At 40.4% G+C, this 20,388-nt stretch overlaps 2 protein-coding genes across 7 annotated transcripts in view; both read left to right on the forward strand.

Annotated features, from left to right (window-relative positions):
* Nucleotides 1–354: 354 nt before the first annotated feature.
* Nucleotides 355–7,183, forward strand: LOC141761082 (uncharacterized). The gene is made up of 5 exons (XM_074624310.1): nt 355–500; nt 2,845–2,952; nt 3,561–3,620; nt 6,267–6,332; nt 6,997–7,183. Exons 1-5 carry the CDS (start codon nt 480–482, stop codon nt 7,090–7,092), a joined length of 351 nt encoding a protein of 116 aa, XP_074480411.1. The 5' UTR covers nt 355–479; the 3' UTR covers nt 7,093–7,183.
* A 143-nt stretch (nt 7,184–7,326) lies between these two features.
* Nucleotides 7,327–20,388, forward strand: part of poln (polymerase (DNA directed) nu) — a 71,808-nt gene continuing 58,746 nt past the window's right edge. For 2 of the 6 annotated variants that reach the window (XM_074624295.1, XM_074624298.1), the window contains exons 1-9: nt 7,327–8,626; nt 10,299–10,484; nt 11,408–11,501; nt 11,792–12,163; nt 12,452–13,557; nt 15,588–15,721; nt 18,763–19,551; nt 19,786–19,955; nt 20,184–20,296. In XM_074624295.1, the coding sequence (XP_074480396.1) occupies nt 10,352–10,484; nt 11,408–11,501; nt 11,792–12,163; nt 12,452–13,557; nt 15,588–15,721; nt 18,763–19,551; nt 19,786–19,955; nt 20,184–20,296 (2,911 nt within the window). In that variant the 5' untranslated portion in view covers nt 7,327–8,626; nt 10,299–10,351. Of the gene's footprint in view, nt 8,627–10,281; nt 10,501–11,407; nt 11,502–11,791; nt 12,164–12,451; nt 13,558–15,587; nt 15,722–18,762; nt 19,552–19,785; nt 19,956–20,183; nt 20,297–20,388 lie in introns of those variants that run through there. The other 4 variants (XM_074624299.1, XM_074624297.1, XM_074624300.1 and 1 more) reach the window with 4 other exon arrangements.

Raw genomic sequence — 20,388 nt, forward strand, 5'->3', positions numbered from 1 at the left:
GATTACAAAAAAGCACAAAGCACTTAAAAAAATAAGATAAAATGTTCCATTAGTATGTTCAAGCATCATCTAGTTGGGCTGATGAATTAAAAAAAAGTCAACTCCCAACAGCGTCAAAGCATTTTGAACGTAAAGCAACAAAAATGAAGAAAATGTCACGCTGCTGACAACCTTCAAAATAAACGTCTTTATTAAAGAAATTATTATTATTGCAATGCATAATACAGAATCCAAACAAATACTATATAAATTGTGAAATGTGTAGGAAATGAAAATGCATTTAAAAGGGATTTCAGAGACAACACCCATCATTATAACGCAGTATTAATAATGACAACAACTTTTATTTTGAAGCACATTAAATTCCAGTGTGGTAACTTGACACACCTGTTATAAAAAGGCGTTGTGTGCACTGGAAAAAGTATTTGCAAACTTTTAGCCGTTCGTCGTTCACCTCAAGGCAAGTTCACACAGCCATCATGAGAGAGGTTACAACTTTGGTAAGTTTTTTTTTGTTAATTTGGCAGGTTTTACCTTCATTGTAACACATTAGTAAATGTTTTTATTGCTCTCATGACCCAATCTGGCTCTGTGCAGAGAAAGTAGGCTACTGGCAGCTGCTGATTGTGAAAAGAAGAGCAAATTAAAGCGAGGCTGAATGGGAGATGATACACCTGAACTCAAGTACTTTCAAAACTCAAACTTGATCCCACATTTGGTGTGACAGTGGGCAGGTGGTTCCTCTATATATGTGTGTGGGAAAAAAACAGCATGTGAAGATGTTGTTGCTTTGAGGAAATGCAGTTCTACAAAACACACGAGTGCAAAAAGAGGAAATTAGTTCTATTGCTTTTGATACTTTATATTCTGATGCTCATATATTTGTAGTTTTAGCCTACTTAAGTAAAACTCTGAATTCAGGACTCTTACTTGTCAAAGAGTATTTGCACACTGTGGTATTGCTACTTTTAATTTAGTGAAAGATCTTACTTCTTTATACTTCTTCCAGCACTGCAACTGGCCGATCAACAATGCTATTCCTATAGACGTACTCCTGACGTGGTTTAAAAACACATTCTTTTGACAGGAGCGCCTCAACATTACAGTGAGATACCTGAAGAGCCTGTTCTGCCAGCCTCCACCCACTCTGCCCTTTCGAAATAGGCAGGCTTCTGCATGTTTACCCTGGAGTCTTTGCTGTTTTTGTCTGTGGGAGTTTACCTAATCCTGTAGCCTATTCCCACCAGTAGCATGTAGTAGGCCTACATTCTCTGCACTTATGAATTGTTTTGAGGTATTCATGTTGAGCCTAACTAATTACTTTTTAGATTGAGACCCAAAACTATGATCATCTTAAAAAATAGGATGCAGGCAGGGTCTGAAATTAGCACCTGTCACCCGCCAAATGCAGGTAAATTGTTGTTAGTGGCGGGTAAAATCGGCAGGCCATCCTCCACTTTGGCAGACAGGGAAAACGCTAGGGGAGGGAATAGAGAACCGGTTCCTAGTTGTCTGATTCCTTGGCATAATGACGCCTACGCACGCTGTATCATGTTTCAGTTCGTTTTGGACCGGAGCGACTGCCTGAGGGACGCACCCTATTTTTACCCTGATAATGCGACGCTATGAACAACAGACCTGTGTTTAATTCAACAGGAGGAGAGTTAGTAACGTTACCTGTTACCAGCCGGTGGGCAGCACAGTCCTGCTTGGTTAAATAACTGATCTACTCATGTTAATGGAGGTGCCATTGAGTTGTTATTATTATGAGGTGTTCAAACTCTGCTCAGGAAAAATGATTATTGGGAGAAAGTAAATTACGTTATCATGATGTGTTCAAATGTAACCTCGTAAAATTAAGTTTTTGGCGAGAAACTTGAATAAATACAGTTTTTTGAAGGAGATGTTTTCACAACAATATAAAATAGATAATAGAGAGGGAATTACCTGTTTAACATCCTAACACTAGCTTTCAACAGCTTGCCAAGATTTTTTTAATCAAAGCAAATATTTAAATAATCATAATCATAGTCAATTGAATTGTGTGTTTTTATGCAAACAACCACTATAGATGACAATAGCAAAGTACAGTGTAGTACTGTGTACAGTTCCCTCCCTACCCGAAAAATAGGGCTCCCCGGAAGCCACGGTGTAATTTGAATATTGTAATTTATCATGTATTTAATGTTTTTTGTGTAAAATATATTGGACATTGATCGACATCAGATCTAAGATGTTATTATACCCCCATACGTAGTTGGGGGTATATAGCATTCCGCGTGTCCGTCCGTCCGTCCGTCCGTCCGTCCGTCCGTCCGTCCGTCCGTCCGTCCGTCCGTCCGTCCGTCCATTCGAGTGTCACACTTTCGTGTCCGAAGCAGAACTCGAAAACTATTTAACTTAGGAACTTCAAATTTGGTATGATGGTTGACAGTGTGGTATAGTTGTGCCTTTTGGGGGTTACAAGTCCAGGGTGCCCAAAATTGTTTGAATTTTTCCAAAAGGGCAAAACCTTACCCCGCAGTGAGCGGGGGTATGTGAGCAGTGCTCACTTTTGCCTTGTTCCTTCATTTAGCACAGAGATTTCAAAAGTGGCAGATAAAATTTCTGAGTGGCAGACAAAAAAAAAAGTACTTGTCTGCCACAGTGGCAGACAATGAAAAAAGTTAATTTCAGACCCTGGATGCAGGTAAAGTCCCATCGACATGAACATGTCAAAACAAATAACATATCAACAATGTTACTTTCCAAAATAAAAGCTGAAATAAGTGAGTTCAGGTTAGTTAATACATCACAGCTTGATTAAAACAATGTACAAATGTTATCCGTTTTCATTTTCTGTAGGAGGAGTTCGAGGCCATCCTGAAGGAGGAAGCTGGAGACAAGCTGGTGGCGGTGGACTTCACAGCCACCTGGTGTCCCCCCTGTAAAATGATTGGCCCAAAATTTGAAGTAAGTGGAGGATTTCGGCACTCGAGTCTTGTCAAAACCATAGTTGAATGATTTTTGAATGGTAGGAAAGGGAAAACCATAGTAAGATCATGTTTTTTGAGGGGGGTTTTCATACTCCAATGAATTTCTTTTAAGGGATGGAAAAAACTTGATTTTACTAATCCTTTCTAAACTGGAATCCTTTTAAGCCAACTAAATGTTTTTGTAGACAGTGATGGTCACTTTCAGAAGTCTGTGGATATGAGGTATTTGATATTTAGACACACGGTAGTTGCAGTCTTTGTGAAACAACTGTTTCTAGTCTAGTTGTTTTAAGGGAGCCCTTTCCTGAAGGACACGTGTTGCTCGAGGGCAGCATCTCTTGTTGCTCTGGAAACCGTTTGTCAAGCTGTTTCAACCTCTAGTAGGAAATGGCTGCGAACTGGAAAATGGGATGGCTGCGCATAACTTAAATAAATACAAGAACAAAGATTTCAGATTTGTTGACAACTCTCCTTCTAGACTTATTTTAAATCAGGAACAGAAATCCATAAGGATATTCTTTTCTTTTTTATTCTTTCATGTACATTCTGGGTGTCATGAATGCTCATTGATCCACTCTCTTGCAGAAAATGGAAACGGATTTCAAGGAAGTGTTTTTCCTGAAAGTGGACGTGGATGAGGGCGCGGTAAGTGGGTTTTTTCTGTATTTATTTATTTTTTTGGTAAAGATTTGTTTGATTGAAAAACAGATGGTGCTTGATTTACAGTGCAATGTAGTATGTTAGATATATCCATTTTTCCATTTGTGCAGCAAAAAAAAAATTTTTAAATAAAGGAAGAGGAACAAATAACATGTAAATGTACTTCAACATTCAAGTAAAAAAGTAGTAATGATATAGTAAACAAACAAAAAAATGTATTAAAAACAACAGCAAAAATACAAACAAAATTAAAGCTGCAGCAGCAATGAACGGCCACTCGCACCTTCCCGCGCGTCGGGGGTACTGGCGGGACGCTGATCGACGCGGCCAGGCACAATGAAACCGGAACTCTGATGAGTGCAATGACCACAAGACTGTACGACAAACGGTTCATGAGTTATGAAAAGGGGCGGGGCTATGAATCTATATTGACGTGAAAATGACCTCAGGCCTGGACCACCATCATGGCTGAGAAATTTGGAGCAGTTTTGACAAAGTATGCTAAAGTTACAACAACTTCCTGTTTCATGGCGAATCACGCCAAATGGCCGCCATGCCAACGCAACGCCATTTAACGAAAACTCAGTCTTTCCAATAATGCATCATCAAGGTCTTAAGGCTTTTCTGACCACATTTGAGGTGGATCTGGTCAACCTGCTCAGAGGAGTAATAGAAAACATGTCATTTCCTGTTGCCAGTAGGGGGCGCTATAAGTGGGACTCAATATGGACATGTAAATGACATCAGGACTGGACCCTTATCATGCTTGAGAAATTTGGGGCAGATCGGACTATGCACAGTGGAGTTACAACAACTTCCTGTTTCATGGCAAATGGCTCGAAATGGCCGCCACGCCACGGTCAGGTCGTTCAGTGAAAACTCACCATTTGAATACATTTTCATCCTGAAGGTCTTAAGATGGTCCTGACCAAATTTCAAGTCGATCTGATTAAATCTGTAGGAGGAGTTCGTTAAAGTACACGGCCTATAAAACTCTAAAAATGGGCAAAAATCGCACATTAAATTCAAGATGGCTGACTTCCTGTTGAGTTTTGGGCATACCTTCAAGAGGCTTTTTTGTGCGTCTCCACATGTTACATCTGTCTGCCAAATTTCATACATGTAGGTGAAACCGGAGCGAGGGGCTCAATTTTTCAAACTCTCCAGGGGGCGATGACGAGCCATTTTGCAACACCCGAGGTTAAGACCCGTAAAATATCAAATGTTCATCGCGTCGGATAAGTGCGCCAAGTTTAGCAACTTTTTGAGCATGGCAATGGCCTCAAAAAGGCGATTAATTTGCATGAAAAAGAATAATCCTTACAGTTTCAATAAGGCCTTCGCTGGCCCGACGTTGTCGGTGCTCGGGCCCTAACTAATGCTAATAATCTAATAATAGATTCTATACATTTTAAAAGGTTAAGATGGAATTGGTCCAGGACGATTCATACTTATAGGGTCATCTCATTTCAAAGACGGTAGAATGTTGATAAAGCTGCCCCAAAATTTCTGAAAGGTTGTAGGTTTCTTTCTTACATTATATAATATCTTTTGTGGTGTGCTGTAAAATACAAGTTCATTAATCCAGTATCTCTGTGGTGGTGAATCTTCTGTACGAATCACATTTCTGTTTGTCATTGCCTGGCTTCGGGAGCAGTGTGATTGTTACCATTTCCAATGAGTCTGGTATTTTTTATATTCTAAAGCTTCTTTAAGCATATTCATAAGAGTTGTCATTAATTTCTTTGAGGCATTAAAATACTCTATTGGAAAGCCGTCTGGCCCGGGTGCTTTATTATTCTGTAAAGCGTTAATGGCTTGGAGCACCTCCACCTCCGATATATCAGCTTGTAATCAGGTAGAGATAGAGGATAGAGGTATTCTATCCAGAAATCTTTCTGCTCCAATTTTATAATCGTCGTGCCCCGTATTGTAACTTTTTAATAAAACTGCTTAAATTCAGAATTTGTGGATGTTGAGCTGTCAAGGTACCTGCCATCCTCTGTTAATATTGAGTGTATAAATTTGTCAGATTCCTCTTTCTTGATTTGCCAAGCTAATAGTTTGCCTGGTATATTTCCACATTCGTAATAATGATAGTTGGTCCTGGCCATAGCTGCTTCTTCTTTGTTGGTGCACAAATTATTGTACAGCATCCTTGTTCTAGTTAAAGCATTAAGGTGTTCTTACTTTTTGGTAGCAGAGTGATCATAGAAATAGAATATAGTAGTAGCACAGATATTCCCATTCAAATCAACGTAGCAGGATGGTCAGAGCGGCGGCCATTTTTATGTGTACCGTTGACATAGCGACCGTTGTAGCGGGCTGACTTCCGCATAAAGTAAACCGACTCGCGGCACTGAGGTGAGGTTTTGCAGTAATGATGACTAAAGGAGCAGTGGAGTAATAATGTAATGAGGTACATAAAAAAATTGAAAATGAGTCAAATTTAACAACTTATTTCTTCATTCACACACTGTGAATATATATATGTATATATATATATATATACATATATAAATAACATCATCTATAGCCGTTCATGTTAGCTTGAACAGTTCTCAATCAGGGCGTAGCAGTGTTTTTGACTCAGTCCATCCATCTTATATTGTTCCTTTTTGATCTTTTCAGGAAATTGCTAAAAAGTACAAGGTCAACGCCATGCCCACGTTCATGTTTTTCAAGAAGGCAAAGAAGGTAAGCATGAAAATATACAGCGAAGATGGAAACATTGATATATTATCACCTTTAAAAAGTTGTAATGTGTTGGCAAAGAGTTGCTCATTTACACTTCCAGCAGATATGGAGCAACGTTATCATTCATTTAGAGTCGTGCTTCTGGCCACCTGAATTTCAGTCAAATATTCACTCACTTTCAGCTCTGGTTTGGTCTCCACCAACTCCTGAAGGAAGTACCTGGCTCTTTAGCTGATAAATGCACTTTCTTCACAAGCTAGTTGCTAACTTTGCCTGTGTGCCGTGACACTCATTTCATCAGAGCTTTTCTGCGGAAACTTGCTGAGGATGGAAACAGTGAGCCTCATGCAAAAACCAGTGGTACGGACAGATTTTGTTAAGTGGCTCGTACGAGAGATTTTTAAGAGGACTTATGGCATTCACCAAATTCATCATACTTAATGACTTTTTTCTTGCGTACAAACGAAATTCATGAGTGGTCCAAACCTGGCGTACAATCAGTCTAACCCTTCACATTTTTTTGGGGGGGCACAAACACTTGTTTGACATAAGAATTATAATGCTTTTATCTGAATGAATGAACCCTTTTTTATTTTATATGCATTATTTTGTATTTTTTTATTATTAATTAAAACTGTCTTTAATCGTGGTGTTTGTCTTTCAGGTGGATGAGCTCGTTGGTGCTGATGAAAAGAAACTGCTTGAAAAACTGAAGGCTTTGTCATCATCAAGTCCCACCGACCAATCTACAGAGACCTAAACACATTAGAGATTGACTTTTCTCCTGACTAACTTTCTCTGTATGTTGGTTCAACAAGGTGGATTTAATAAAATTAGACTTTATTACTAAAGGGTCATATTTGTGCTACAGATTCAACGTCTTTCTTTTCCTCACTGTCTACTACCTATCACCTCTGTCACCCATCAATATTTAAAATAACAGGTTTTACTATCCTCAGAAATATGCTTGTTTTGCAAGTTTAGATGACTCATAACTGATGGAAAAATCCACTTTCAGTGTTGATTCAAGTTAGGATTTCCTAGAATACTTTTTGACAAGCCCCATAGATCTTATATAATGTAACATGCACACTATTATCCAAGACAGCATGGAAATCCTACTCTGCTGTAGGTTCCTTAAAACTTAACATTGCAGTCTTTATATTGTGATCTATAGTGATACAATCTTAATAAAATAAACTTGCAAGTGAAATAAATTAAATTAAAATGACTGTGTATCTTTTACAATATCAATAAAACTGGAATGGATTTCTTAAAATAGAAAAGATTTATCATAATCCCATGCTCTAAATGCCCATAATTAATTTATAAACGGTCCTCTGCTGTCACCGTCAGGAATGTTACAGTAACAGCAGGCAAGCTGCTGTCCAAGTCAACAAGCACAAATGAACAGCGTTTACTTATTAAATGGCTATTACTAGATAGATAGATAGATAGATAGATAGTAACTTTATTGATCCCGAGGGAAATTCAAGTTTCCAGCATCACAATTCCATAGTGCAAAACATGTCAGTGAAAAGGCAGTAAAAAAGTTAGAAAAATATACCAGATATAAAAATACAAGGAGATGAAGAAAACTGTTAAAACTGAATATAGTGCAGGGTAACAGCTGTGATGCACGACTATTAAAAAAAGTGAATATAGTGCAGAAGAGACTGTTTAAAAAAGAGTATAGTGCATTATTATCTGTCCTGCAGACAGACTACTCTACTTCAGATATCTGAACATACAATCATATGTTTGAATAAATAATAATGATGAAAATAAATAAATAAAAACACCTAAGTGGATACTTGGCATTTTCTTTAGGCCAAAGGACGTATATTGCCAAGAAGTGAAAATCAGTTGCAGTGGCGGCTGGTGGAAATGTTTCATTGGTAGGGCTGTGCCACATCCAATCAATTTCAGCAAAACAACGTATGATTTAATGCAAAAAAAAGTGAAGGTATCCAAAACACATTACTACTTTGCAGTTAAATAATTAACAATTATTTTATTCCAACAGGAAGAGTAAATAATGCTTTTAAAAAACCCAACAGTATAAAATGTACTCAGTGGTGGAATGTAACTAAGTACTTAAATATAACTTTGAGGTACTTCTACTTTACATGAGTATTTCCATGTTCTGCTACGTTCTACTTCTACTCAACTACGGTCCTTGCGTGTCGACGTCATGGTTTACGTCATGGTCAACGTCGGTCGACGTGCCGTCAGTTAGGATGCTAACAAACCGGAGTATCTGAAGATAACTGTAAGTTATGGAGTCACAGTTTGTTTACACATTTGGTAAAATAATATACGAAAAAACATTGCTTTAGACTCACTTGACAAGAGCCGTTCACATACCTACTTTCTATCTATTAACTGGCAAGTTTACCACAAGTGTTTAGCTTCACGTTAGCTACTGAAGCTAGCTAGCTTAACGTTAGCTACAATTACGTCACACATCAACGATCTCGTCATAGTTGTACTACAACACTTAGTTTGGAAAAACATGCTTTTGCATAATTTTGGTGAATTGTTAATGAGAGAAATATTCAATAACTTCAATATTATACAGTGTAGTGCCACCAAAATTACTTCACACATCAATGATCTCTTCATAGTTGTACTACAATATCTAGTTTGGAAAAAATATTATTTTGCATAATTCTTTTGAATTTTTAATGGGGAAAATATTCAATAACTTCAATATTATACAGTGTAGTGCCACCAAAATTATTTCACACATCAATGATCTCCTCATAGTTGTACTACAATATTTAGTTTGGAAAAAACATTATTTTGCATAATTCTTTTGAATTTTTAATGGGAGAAATATTCAATAACTTCAATAGTATACAGTGTAGTGCTACCAAAATCACTTCACACATCAATGGTCTCTTCATAGTTGTACTACAACACTTAGTTTGGAAAAATATGCTTTTGCATAATTTTGGTGAATTTTTAATGAGAGAAATATTCAATAACTTCAATATTATACAGTGTAGTGCCACCAAAATCACTTCACACATCAATGATCTCATGGTTGTACTACAACACTAAGTGTGGAAAACTATGCTTTTGCATAATTTTGGTGAATTGTTAATGGGAAAAATATTCAATAACTTACAGTGTAGTGCTACCAAAATCACTTCACACATCAATGGCCTCTTCCTGATTATACTTATTAAACTAATAACTAAACTTATTAAACTAATTAAGACATTCTGATGCACTACACTTTATAAAAGTGAAGTTATTGAATATTTTTCCCATTAAAAATTCACCAAAATTATGCAAAAGCATACTCAAAATCTGGTTGTATATGAGCAGTGTGACTTAAATGATGATTGGGATTCATTTGAGTGTGTTTATTTCAAACTATTGTTACATAAACTAATCCGATAATAAATTTTTTTGTCTTGTGATGCTCTAAAATGTCATTGTTTCCTCTTTCTGGATAAATAAAGTAACATGTTATCTTTATCGAGGTTGAGAAGTGAACGTTTTTTTTTTAATTCAAGATTATTGAAGTCTATTTCTGGAGGGTTGGATGTGTTTTTGAGATGCCAGTTTAAACCAGATCTGTGTGTAGCTGACCTAATTCTCCCCTTTGGTAGCTCAGTAGCTCAGTCCATAGGGACTTGGCTTTGGAACTGGAGGGTCGCGGGTTCAAATCCCCGCATGGACCAAGTACTGAGTGTGAACTCATTGCAGGAGAGATGCCAGTTTTCTGCTTGGCTCTTGAGCCCTTGAGCAAGGCACCAAACCCCCAACTGCTCGGGGCACCTGTCAGGGACAGCCCCCTCGCTCTGACGTCTCTCCATTAATGCATGTGTGCCTGTGTGTACTATGTAAATATAACAGAGTGAAAACATTTAATTTCCCCTCGGGGATTAATAAAGTGCCTTTCTTCTTCTTCTTTCTTCTTCTTTGTCCCGTCTAGGTCATTGACGGTTAAAGAGTCAGATATCGTCAGGTAGAGAGAGAGTAGCAGGAATTCTGACAGGGAGGAGATGGAGCAGTCAAGCAGCAGGTTGTACTCGGGACCTCTGTCCCTGGAAGCTCAGAAGATCCTGGCTGTTCTGCGGGCCAAGAGTCAACATGCAGCCAGACACAACAACAACTACTCCCACAATCACAGGCAAAGTCAGTCAGGACACAAGTATAGAATATCTTACTTTAGCTTGTTGCAATATATTATGACAAAAAACAGACTTCAGGTAAAGCCTCAAGTTAACTCGGTTTATGTAATTTGCTTGATTGATATAACATTTCTGTTTCCCAGTTTTAGCCTCTTTGTAATTCATATTTTCTACTCAAATTTTGATTGGCATTTCTGAAACCAGGAGAAATTAGTATTGTAGCTGGATAATTGTAAAATATTTTTGGCAAGTGTTGTTCTAGAACAATGTTTCCCAAACCTTTTTTTTTTATAGGGACCCACCTTTTAAAAAGGACAAACCATCAGTACCCAATTCACAATAGGCCTTATCTATAAATCGTAAGAAGAGCAAATTTGTGCGTAAATGGACATTCCTGACCATTTTTACTGCCATTTACGCATCACCTTATATTATCTTGAAAAGGTAAACCATCCATTTATATATAAATATATATGTTTGATAAATCACAATTTCGTTTTATGCACGTTATTGAAGACATATACACATGTGAAATACTTTATAAATGAGACCAAATAAATGCATTTAGGCGGAGTTAACAGGCTCTCGTTTTTTCCTCTCTTCAGTAAAATAAACAGAATGTACGCTAGCCTTTCATATCAGATTCAATGTTATAAGTAGGATACAATTATCAGAACAATACGAGCGGCGCGACCCAGACTTTGGGAATGACTTCTCTAGAATACTGTACGCTATTGTTAGCCTTTTGTAGGTGTTGTAGAGTTCAGTATTTCAACATTAAAACAGGATGTGATGTCGAATTTACAGATCAGACTGGTTTCTGTATTTCTTTTTGCTGCTCAATTTGGCATTGTATAAAGGTTATTTAATACTCTATATATTTAATTCACAGGGACTTTATGGCTTTCTCCTTTGTTGTGTCTGTAGTAGTGGAGAGGAATAATGGCAGCCAGAGGGAGCCGTGGACTCAGAGCAGCTGGAGCATGAGTCAGGAGGAGAGCAAAGAGAGAGACACAGACCGGTAGGTCAGATTAAGTAGAAACTACACACACAGATATGAAACTTGCACTTGTGTTTAGAGTATTCATTTTACTAATATTTTATTTATACTCTAGTCATTAGAAGCATCACACTGGATTTTGAACCATATTAGATGTAATTGCATGGGTTGGACTGTTCTCTAATAGGCAATGTTTATAAATGAGACATGATTTTATATACTGATGCAATACTATATTCTAATCCTGAATGTACTTTAAGTGTAAAACATAAAATGTAAAAGAAATCCCTTTTGCCGATGTTATTATCCAGGCCCCAGGTGTCCTCCTTTTCCACTTCTTACCACGACGCCCCCAACCAGTGGCAGAGCTCTCAGACCTCGACCTGCTATCAGTACTCGCAGACACCAGACCGTTCCCTGTCATCCCGGGCCTCCTCCTGTTCCTCCTCCTGCAGGGATTCCTCACTCCAAAGGCAGACGTCTCAGACTGAAGCCTATTATCGGTGCTCACAGATTTATTCCCACAGAAATTACTGCGAACCCCCCGTCTGCCAGTCCAGTACGGCTCTGTCATTCACTCAGCATGAGGAGACGGCAGCATCTTTCTCCCATAGAGACAGATGCACCTCCCTGTCCCTCCAAATACCAGAGAGACTTTGTGAAAATCAAGCACCATGGAGAAAGTAAGTAGCGACGAAAATGGGGCTAGTATTTTATGGAGGATATCATAGTTAAGTGTATTAATTTATATGCATACAACATGCTTGAAAGTCTTTCATGTATTCAGAAATGTTCAGGGGTTAAGAGAATATTTGTCGCTTTGACATTTTCTCTTTAAGGTACTGCTATAACTTTGGGTAACAGAAAGGAAAGCAGTCTGAAGATTAGCATGTATTAATGATTTGATGCTGGTTTTGTGAGTGAAACGCATGCGTTATAAACTTAGTATACCCTGTCTTCTACTCTCATAGCTCCACTGAAGAAATCAGGCCACCTTTCACCCACAATCTTTCTCCAGACGAGGAGGATCTTGATGAGGTTTTGTTCCCCACAACAGAGCACCCTATAGCCCGTAAAGCGGCACCTGCTTTGGCTTGTCCCCGAGTTTCTTCCCGTTTTAAGATAAGTAAAGAGACAGAGAAAGAACACAGAGATGCAGACAGCTGGCATATCCCCAGAAAGAAGCTCGACCACACTGTAGCTTCGGAGGGCCAAGCAAAGCGGAAGCTACCTCTATCCAACCCCACTGAAGATGCCATTAGTGGAGGAGGAGATGGAGGCATACTATATCACCAGTCAGAGGAAGGGGCTCAGCAAATAGTGGGTTCAGAAAATATGATGCAGACAGGTACAGCACATGTGTCAGACAGAGGACATGAAATGCAGAATGGAGTAACGTGTAAAGAGTCAAGACATCGGCCAAATGAGAAAGGATCAGCCAAAGAATTGGAAGGACTACTTTTGGGAACCATTGAGGCGAATTTGAACTTGGTATTTCCAAGTAATATGGACAAAAGCTTCCATTGTTATTCTGAGGATGCAAAGTCTGAGCAGAAAGAAGACTTTGAGTATAGAGTTAATAGACCTGAAATCAAAGAAGTTGAACATGCACCTGGCATTGAGGATAAGCTGATATCAGTGGGATGTCTTGGAGAACACAAGGTGAGCCACTGCCAAGCTGAAAACCCTCAGGATATTAGTCAGACCGTGACTGAAACAGCAGAGGAGCACCGCACAGAAAACTCACTGATGCAGTGTGAGCCCAACAAATTAGTCCTGGGTGACACCACTTCTGATAACCTGGAGAGAACCAAAGAGGAGGGAATAGATGTGATGGAGGTCGGTTTGGAAGTGCACAGGGAGAACAGCGCAGGCATTGATGCAAGCCCTGATGATAAGATGGAGACAGAGCAGCACCATTGTTCTGGTGTCCAAATAAAAGAAAGCCAGTGTGAGACCGACTATATAGAGTTCAATGAGTTACCTGGAGGAGACGCTGAGCCAGGAAAGAGGGGGGAAGACAGACATGAGGCTGTGATGCCACCTGTGGACAGCGAAAATGGGAGTACATCTGCAGGTAAGTGCATGATTGATGATGCTGTTTTACATAAATATAGTTTCTATAAGATGATTATCTTGAAATTGTATCTGGAGTATTTATATTCTATTTGGCCGGATCATCGTCAATAGTTTCCAGGTTGTTATGAAATGTAATACTACTCTGCTAGAGACTCATTGAGGGGGCTGAGATGGTAGAATATTTCAGAAAATAGTAAAAACAAAACAAAACAAAACTCAAGTTTACGTTGAATGTCAAGTTTTTACCACTGTGATGCATGTTTTTGACCAATATATAGTTCAACTAATCACCACTAGAGTGTGCTAGAATACTTTTCTATGTAAGTGTTTAACTGCAGGAGTAAATGCACTCCAATACCAACAGTACATTTATGTAGTCAACTAGTCACACTAAGAATTCACTAAGCCAATTGGGTCTCTTTAAATCATTCAAGGAGTATAAATGCTACGTATTTAAAGGGGAGATAGACTCTCAAAGCATTACTAAAATGCAACTTGCCAGAGTATTGGTCCTGTATTATATTAATGAAGACCAGATTAATTAATGGAACCAGAAAATGTATTAAAACAGCATTAAAGTCTGTAAAGCTACACTTTAAACTTTAAAGGTGCAGTGTGTGGGATCTGGTGGCGGTGAGGTTGCAGATTGCAACCAACTGAAACTTCTCCCATGTGCCAAGCGTGTAGGGCGGCTGTAGCTCAGTGGGTAGATGGTTGGTGGTTCGATCCTACTGTCCGCATGTCGAAGTGTCCTTGAGTGGGACACTGAACCCCAAGTTGCTCCCCGGGCGTCACTACTCCTACAATACTTAGGATGAGTTAAATGCAGAGGTCAACTTTCACGTATGTATATGACGAATGTAATGAAGTTTAAGTGTAGGAGAGCTACGGTGGCAGAAGCGCAAACGTGAATGGCCCTATCTAGAGCCAGTTTGGTTTGTCCATTCTGGGCTACTTTAGAAACATGGCGGCCAGCTCCATATTTAGATATAAACGGCTCATTCTAGGGTAAAGAAAACACCATGATTCTTATTTTCAGGTGATTATACACTAAAGAAAACATACTCCTTAAGAGGACCTATTATGCTTTTGTGCTTTTTTCCCTCTTCCTTTTAGTGTGTTATATAGTTTTTTGTGCACCGCCAAAGGGAGTTACTCTCCCCCACTGAAACACTGCTTCTGAACTGCCTGAAACGCCTTGCTTGAAGTCCTGCCTTTTCTTCCATAGTGTGGTGATGTCACCAAGTAAAACATTTGCATAACGGCTATTTTGACACTCTCAAACAAATCTAGTTAGAGCGGAGCTGGAGCGGAGTCCGAAGAGTTTGGTTCAGTCCAGGGAGCTCAAACAGAGTGCTTCAGACAGGGTGAAAAGAGGTGCTGCAGGACAGTCGGTATGAGAAAAATAGAGACTTTTTGGAGCATTAAAGCATGTAAACATGTTCTAGTAGAAACCCGAAATACAAGTTTGCACCTGAAAATAAGAATATTAGGGCCTCTTTAATATTATATTCCATTTCTGCCCATAGATCCCCCTAAATGTTACACACTGTTCCTTAAAGTAAGTGCGAACAATTCTCAGTTCAGTTGTCTAACTCAAATTAAGATTGTGACGGCTTGTTTTTGGTGCCAGTTGCTAGTTTAGACAAAACAGCACTGGGGGTGCTAAAGCGTTGTGTCAAACTCTTGCCGATGACTTTCAGCCATCTTTCTTTCTTTGGAGTGGCGGTGACAGCGCAGTGCTGAGGCCACTCAGCACTGACGAGGGATGTTGTGTGCCGGCTCACATTACAGCCGCAGGAAGGCAGCCTGAGTCTCAGCTGCTGAGTCAACTCACACACGCATCTACAAACACTCACACACGCAAACAAGTTGCAAGTTGTGTCGTAATGTGTGATCTTAGCCAGGATTTATAGTGTTGGCTGATCTTGTCAAACACATGCTTACATAACAGAGCGGGGTCATTGAATAAGGATGTGTCAGAAAAGTGATGATCTGACTGAAATGCTCTTACCTTCTCCCCTCTAGAGGACTCAGGTAGAGAAAGTTGTTCCACGCCAACATTGTCCCCGGAGTGCAGGGCAAAAAGGTCAGGGTTCAGAGCTCCCTGTCTCCTTGGGAACCACCAGCACCATGGCAACGAAAAAGTGAGTCGCTGTAGAGCAAGTCTTTAATATTACTATAATATAATAACGCGTTAACGCAAATTTGTTTTAACGCCACTAATTTCTTTAGCGCATTAACGCAAGCCCCCCCTTTGCAGACATGCCCACTTTATGATAATCACATGCAGTTTGGGGCAAGTCATAGTCAAGTCAGCACACTGACGCACCGACAGCTGTTGTTGCCTGTTGGGCTGCAGTTTGCCATGTTATGATTTGAGCATATTATTTATGCTAAATGGGCCAAATTGTGATGGCTAGACGACTGGGTCAGAGCATCTCCAAAACTGCAGCTCTTGTGGGATGTTCCCGGTCTGCAGTGGTCAGGAACTACCAAAAGTGGTCCAAGGAAGGTGAACAGGCGACAGGGTCAGACCCGAGGCTCATTGATGCACGTGGGGAGCGAAGGCTGGCCCGTGTTGTCCGATCCAATAGAAGAGCTACTGGAGCTCAAATTTAATGCTGGTTCCGATAGAAAGGTGTCGGAACACACAGTGCATCACATTATAGCATTATAGCTTATCGGTGTATACATACATTTGCATAATGCAAGCATATTTGCCCACTCCCATGTTGATAAGCGTATTAAAAACTTGAAAAATCTCCCTTTAAGGTACATTTTGAACAGATAAAAAATTGGATTAATTTGCAATTAATCAAGATTTAATATTATATCGATTGGCTAAATATTACCAATACAGCATTACATGACAGCTATACACAAAGCAATGTTGCCTCAGATACATAAAGTCAGCAATATGGGAGGAGGACATGAGGCGAATAGAAATTAAAAGTTTTATAATTTTGTCCTTTACCTCACTTGCCAAGATTTGTTTACTTATCTTTTAATTCAGATATTCCCTGTTTCATCTGTCTCCCACTGTGTAATCCCTGTAAGCAGAGGCAACAGTGTGCACAGCAGCAACACACCAAAAAGTCCTGAAATTTAAATAGCTGCTTTCAAAGTCAATCTGGCTTATGTGAAACGGGGTGCCGTCGGCAGCATTGCAGCACGCTGACAAGTGATAGCTCCCCATTGAGTCGTAAAGTTAAAAAAAAAAAATCCTGACAAAAGTAGCCTACAATACATATTGGCAGAAAAGGAGAGAGATCAGCAAAGAGAAAGAGCTATAAAGGGAGGTGGAGAGATGGAGGGATAGTGTGGGAGAGGGATAGATAAAGGATGCAGTGAGAGAACTGAAGGGGAGAAAAGTGGGGGAGGCTGAAAGATGGAGGAGAAGAAGAGGGCGTCAATGTATTGCTACAATCAGCAGCAAACACACCGATCCATTCTCTATCTCTCTCTCCCCTCATTCACTCCCTCACACTATCCTGCACCCAGTACTGGGCTACGGGCCATGGCCGGCCTCAGTTTTCTATCTATATCCTGTAGCACAGCTCCCTGGGGGGGTTCATGACTTTGTCAGCAGGAAAACGGGTTGTGTTTACAGGGAAATGAGGAAGACTCTCCTCAGGGAGCTGAATCACAGGATTTCCTACATACCGAGACCCACTGCTGACATACAGAATTGTGTGCATCCTTCAACTTCCTAATCCCCAACTCCACAACTCTTACATAGATTTCAAAGAACACAAGTGCTCAGTGCTTTTGCATAAATAGAGATGGGAGTTACAGGTATGAATAATGGAGATGTTTTTAAGACGCTCGAAAGGTTACAGGGAGGTGAGGGTGTGCTTTTGGGAGATGGGACTCAAATTTCTGTCCATCTTTTCCGCTGGCCTCTGGGATCATAACATTTCTGTTTCGTACGTTTTTCTATCAAATCAAGCCATATTTACTATTTATTTTCATTTCCATCACTTGCACTTCTCACAGGTCTTAAAGGGACTGTTTGTAACTTTCTAAGCGTATAAATGTACCGGGTCGGGACACATGCGCGCTCGCATATGCACGCTCGCATATGCGCGCTCGCGTGTGGCCGCTGTCTCGTCTCCTCTGCCTGCTCGCCTTCACTCACAGAGCGCGCGTTCTCGCGTACTCGCTCCACCTCTAGACGTGAACGGGCGCACACTCCACACTGCATAAGAGTTAGTTTAGCTCTGAGAATATCTAGTGAATGTACAGTGGACGTTTGTGCAGAAATAAATGCTGCAGCTTCACCAGACCAACGGAGGTTTTCCGTGTCTTGTGAAGTGACGGGGCTCCGCAGAGAGAAACGTTACCGTCTCGTTACCGACCGGGTGCCGGTGTCTCCCCTGTTCACTCTGGCTGCGGGCGGAGGGAGACGAGTTTCTCGCTGCAGAGCCCCGCTGCTGAAGCCTGCGCTGAGGCAGGAGAAACAAACACAGTATCAGCAGTGATTCATGGAGACACCTTCCTCTGGTCAGCTAACATTACTGCCAAGCAGGTGAACTATAGAGTGATATTGTGGTTTTAGCTGACGTGTTTCGCCTCAATGTTTTGAGCGATGCTCGTTCATGTATATTTAGAGCGAGCACAAGCACGAACCCGACGCTGACTTTCGTTGATTTCACGGCCACTGGTGTCGCTGTTAAGAAGCATTTCTGAAAGTTACAAATAGTCCCTTTAATATACAGCATGCATGTGTGACACAATATTTATTAAATTACATACATGCAGCACAAATGTAATCTATTAGATTAGTTCATTGAACCCTTTCAAATCCAATTGGATTGTGTGAAATATTCATTGTCATCCAGCCAAAACAAGCTTTTTTTTTTTGTTCATGAAATATAAATAAGTGTGAGTGACACTACTTCAGGCAGACTGTCAGACAAACAGTGTCTTGAGAAATTTAGCATTATCCAACTAGATCTAAACATGAATAATTAGATAAGTCGTGCATTCTTCTCTGTGATTATGTGCAACTAGAACATTTGACTTTTCTTAACATATTTGCTGTCATGTATTGGTTTTCTATGTGACAAAACTTAATTTTGTTTTCAAGTGCTGTCTGATGTTGCAGAATAAGTCCTTCTAAATCTATTCTTACCTCTCCTGTCCTCTCTGTTTCCTTTGTCCCTCTGACTGCATACTGTTCACCTTTTCTGGTGTGCAGACTGCTAATGGAAATGTCAAAGGGAGCAGTTTAAGCGGGGTACTGGCCTCGCCAAGCACTTTTGCTGCTGGACAAAACTCCCCCTCAGTACAGGACTTGGCTTCAACTGCCACAAAACCAAGCAAGGAACTGGAAAACAGCCATTTACTTACTTCCCAAACTCATTCACGTCATCCTCACCTGATCTCCTTCCCCTTAAAGAGGAAGCATGTGGTACTTCAGCGCCAATATGCGGACCCTCCTAAAATCTACCTAACCACGCGTCCTCCTAAATGGGAGCCACCTCATTCCTGTCAAGTAAAGGCAGGGGAAGGAGGAGTCAGTGAGCTGAAGAGAGCCAAGCCCGAGACCTCTATCCCTGAACCCCCAGAACCACAGACTGAAGCAAGCCCTTCACATAAAACAGGAAAAGTGTCAAGGGTACATAAACACCTATATGCCCCGAAGCAAACTCGGCAGAGAAAGGTGGAAGAAAGGTGCCGTGAATCAGTTAGGAATGCTCCCAAACAGAGCCCATCTTCTGTGACCTGCAAACCACTCAAAAGTGGGCCTGAACAGGGAATAAATGGGCCAAAGATATCCCACGAGGAGGCTAATGGTAATGAGCCCCGGAGTCAATCCAAAGCTGGCTGTCTGACTGCAACCCTGACATCTGACCCCAGAGTAAAGGATGCTGGGAAGATGAACCCAGGCGAGAGGATGCAAACGCTTGAGAAGACAAAGGAGGCCGAGGCGCTGGTGCTAACCTTGGTGTACCGAGATGGAACAACTCAGTTAGACCCAGAACAGGTGAGTAGAGCTGGCCGACAAGTGTTGAGTTTTAGGGGGACATGACATCATGATTGGCTAAGATATATTGAACAATTTTGTAATGTCATTTTACCATTTCAGTTTCCCTTTGCATCTGTAAAGGAAGTATCTGTCCCTGTTGTTTTAAGATTAGTGTAAACCCTTTACTCCTGTAACTCACTGCTTCATTAACTGCTTGTTCATGTTAATTTCCCTCTCTGATCCTCGATAAAGAAACTCGCTCCGACAGTGTGTGGCCTCCTTGTACTGATGAAGAACAGCCTCGACCACAGCACACCAGAGGACTCGCTCGGGCCAAACGACAGTCTGGTCTACTTAAAACTGGAGCACACACCTGCATGGGCCCAGCAACACACACACCAGAGCCAGGAGCTCTTTACTAGGTCTGTTTGTGTGAAAGTTTTTTCTATGAAAGAGAAGTGAGCGTGAATATAATGATGTCTGAGTTTAAAGTTGTGCTTTTGCATCCATCAAAAAAAGCGTTGTGTTGCGCACTTATTTAATTTTAAAACAGGAGTAAATAGGTGTGTGTATGTGTGTGTGTGTGTGTGTGTGTGTGTGTGTGTGTGTGTGTGTGTGTGTGTGTGTGTGTGTGTGTGTGTGTGTCATAGAGATATGCTGCTACAGGTGCTATCAAGATCTCAACTGGTGGTGTGCTATAAAGCCAAGGATTTGCTTCGTACAGCTCTGCAGTTTTACAGACGAAACCTCAGCTGGAAACAAGGTAGAGCACACATACATACTGTTAATGCACATACACACATAGAAACACATCGGAGTTCCTATCGTTTACTCCTACTTCAAAACACTACCCCA

The sequence above is a fragment of the Sebastes fasciatus genome, chromosome 22, assembly GCF_043250625.1.
Source record: "Sebastes fasciatus isolate fSebFas1 chromosome 22, fSebFas1.pri, whole genome shotgun sequence".
NCBI lineage: Eukaryota > Metazoa > Chordata > Actinopteri > Perciformes > Sebastidae > Sebastes > Sebastes fasciatus.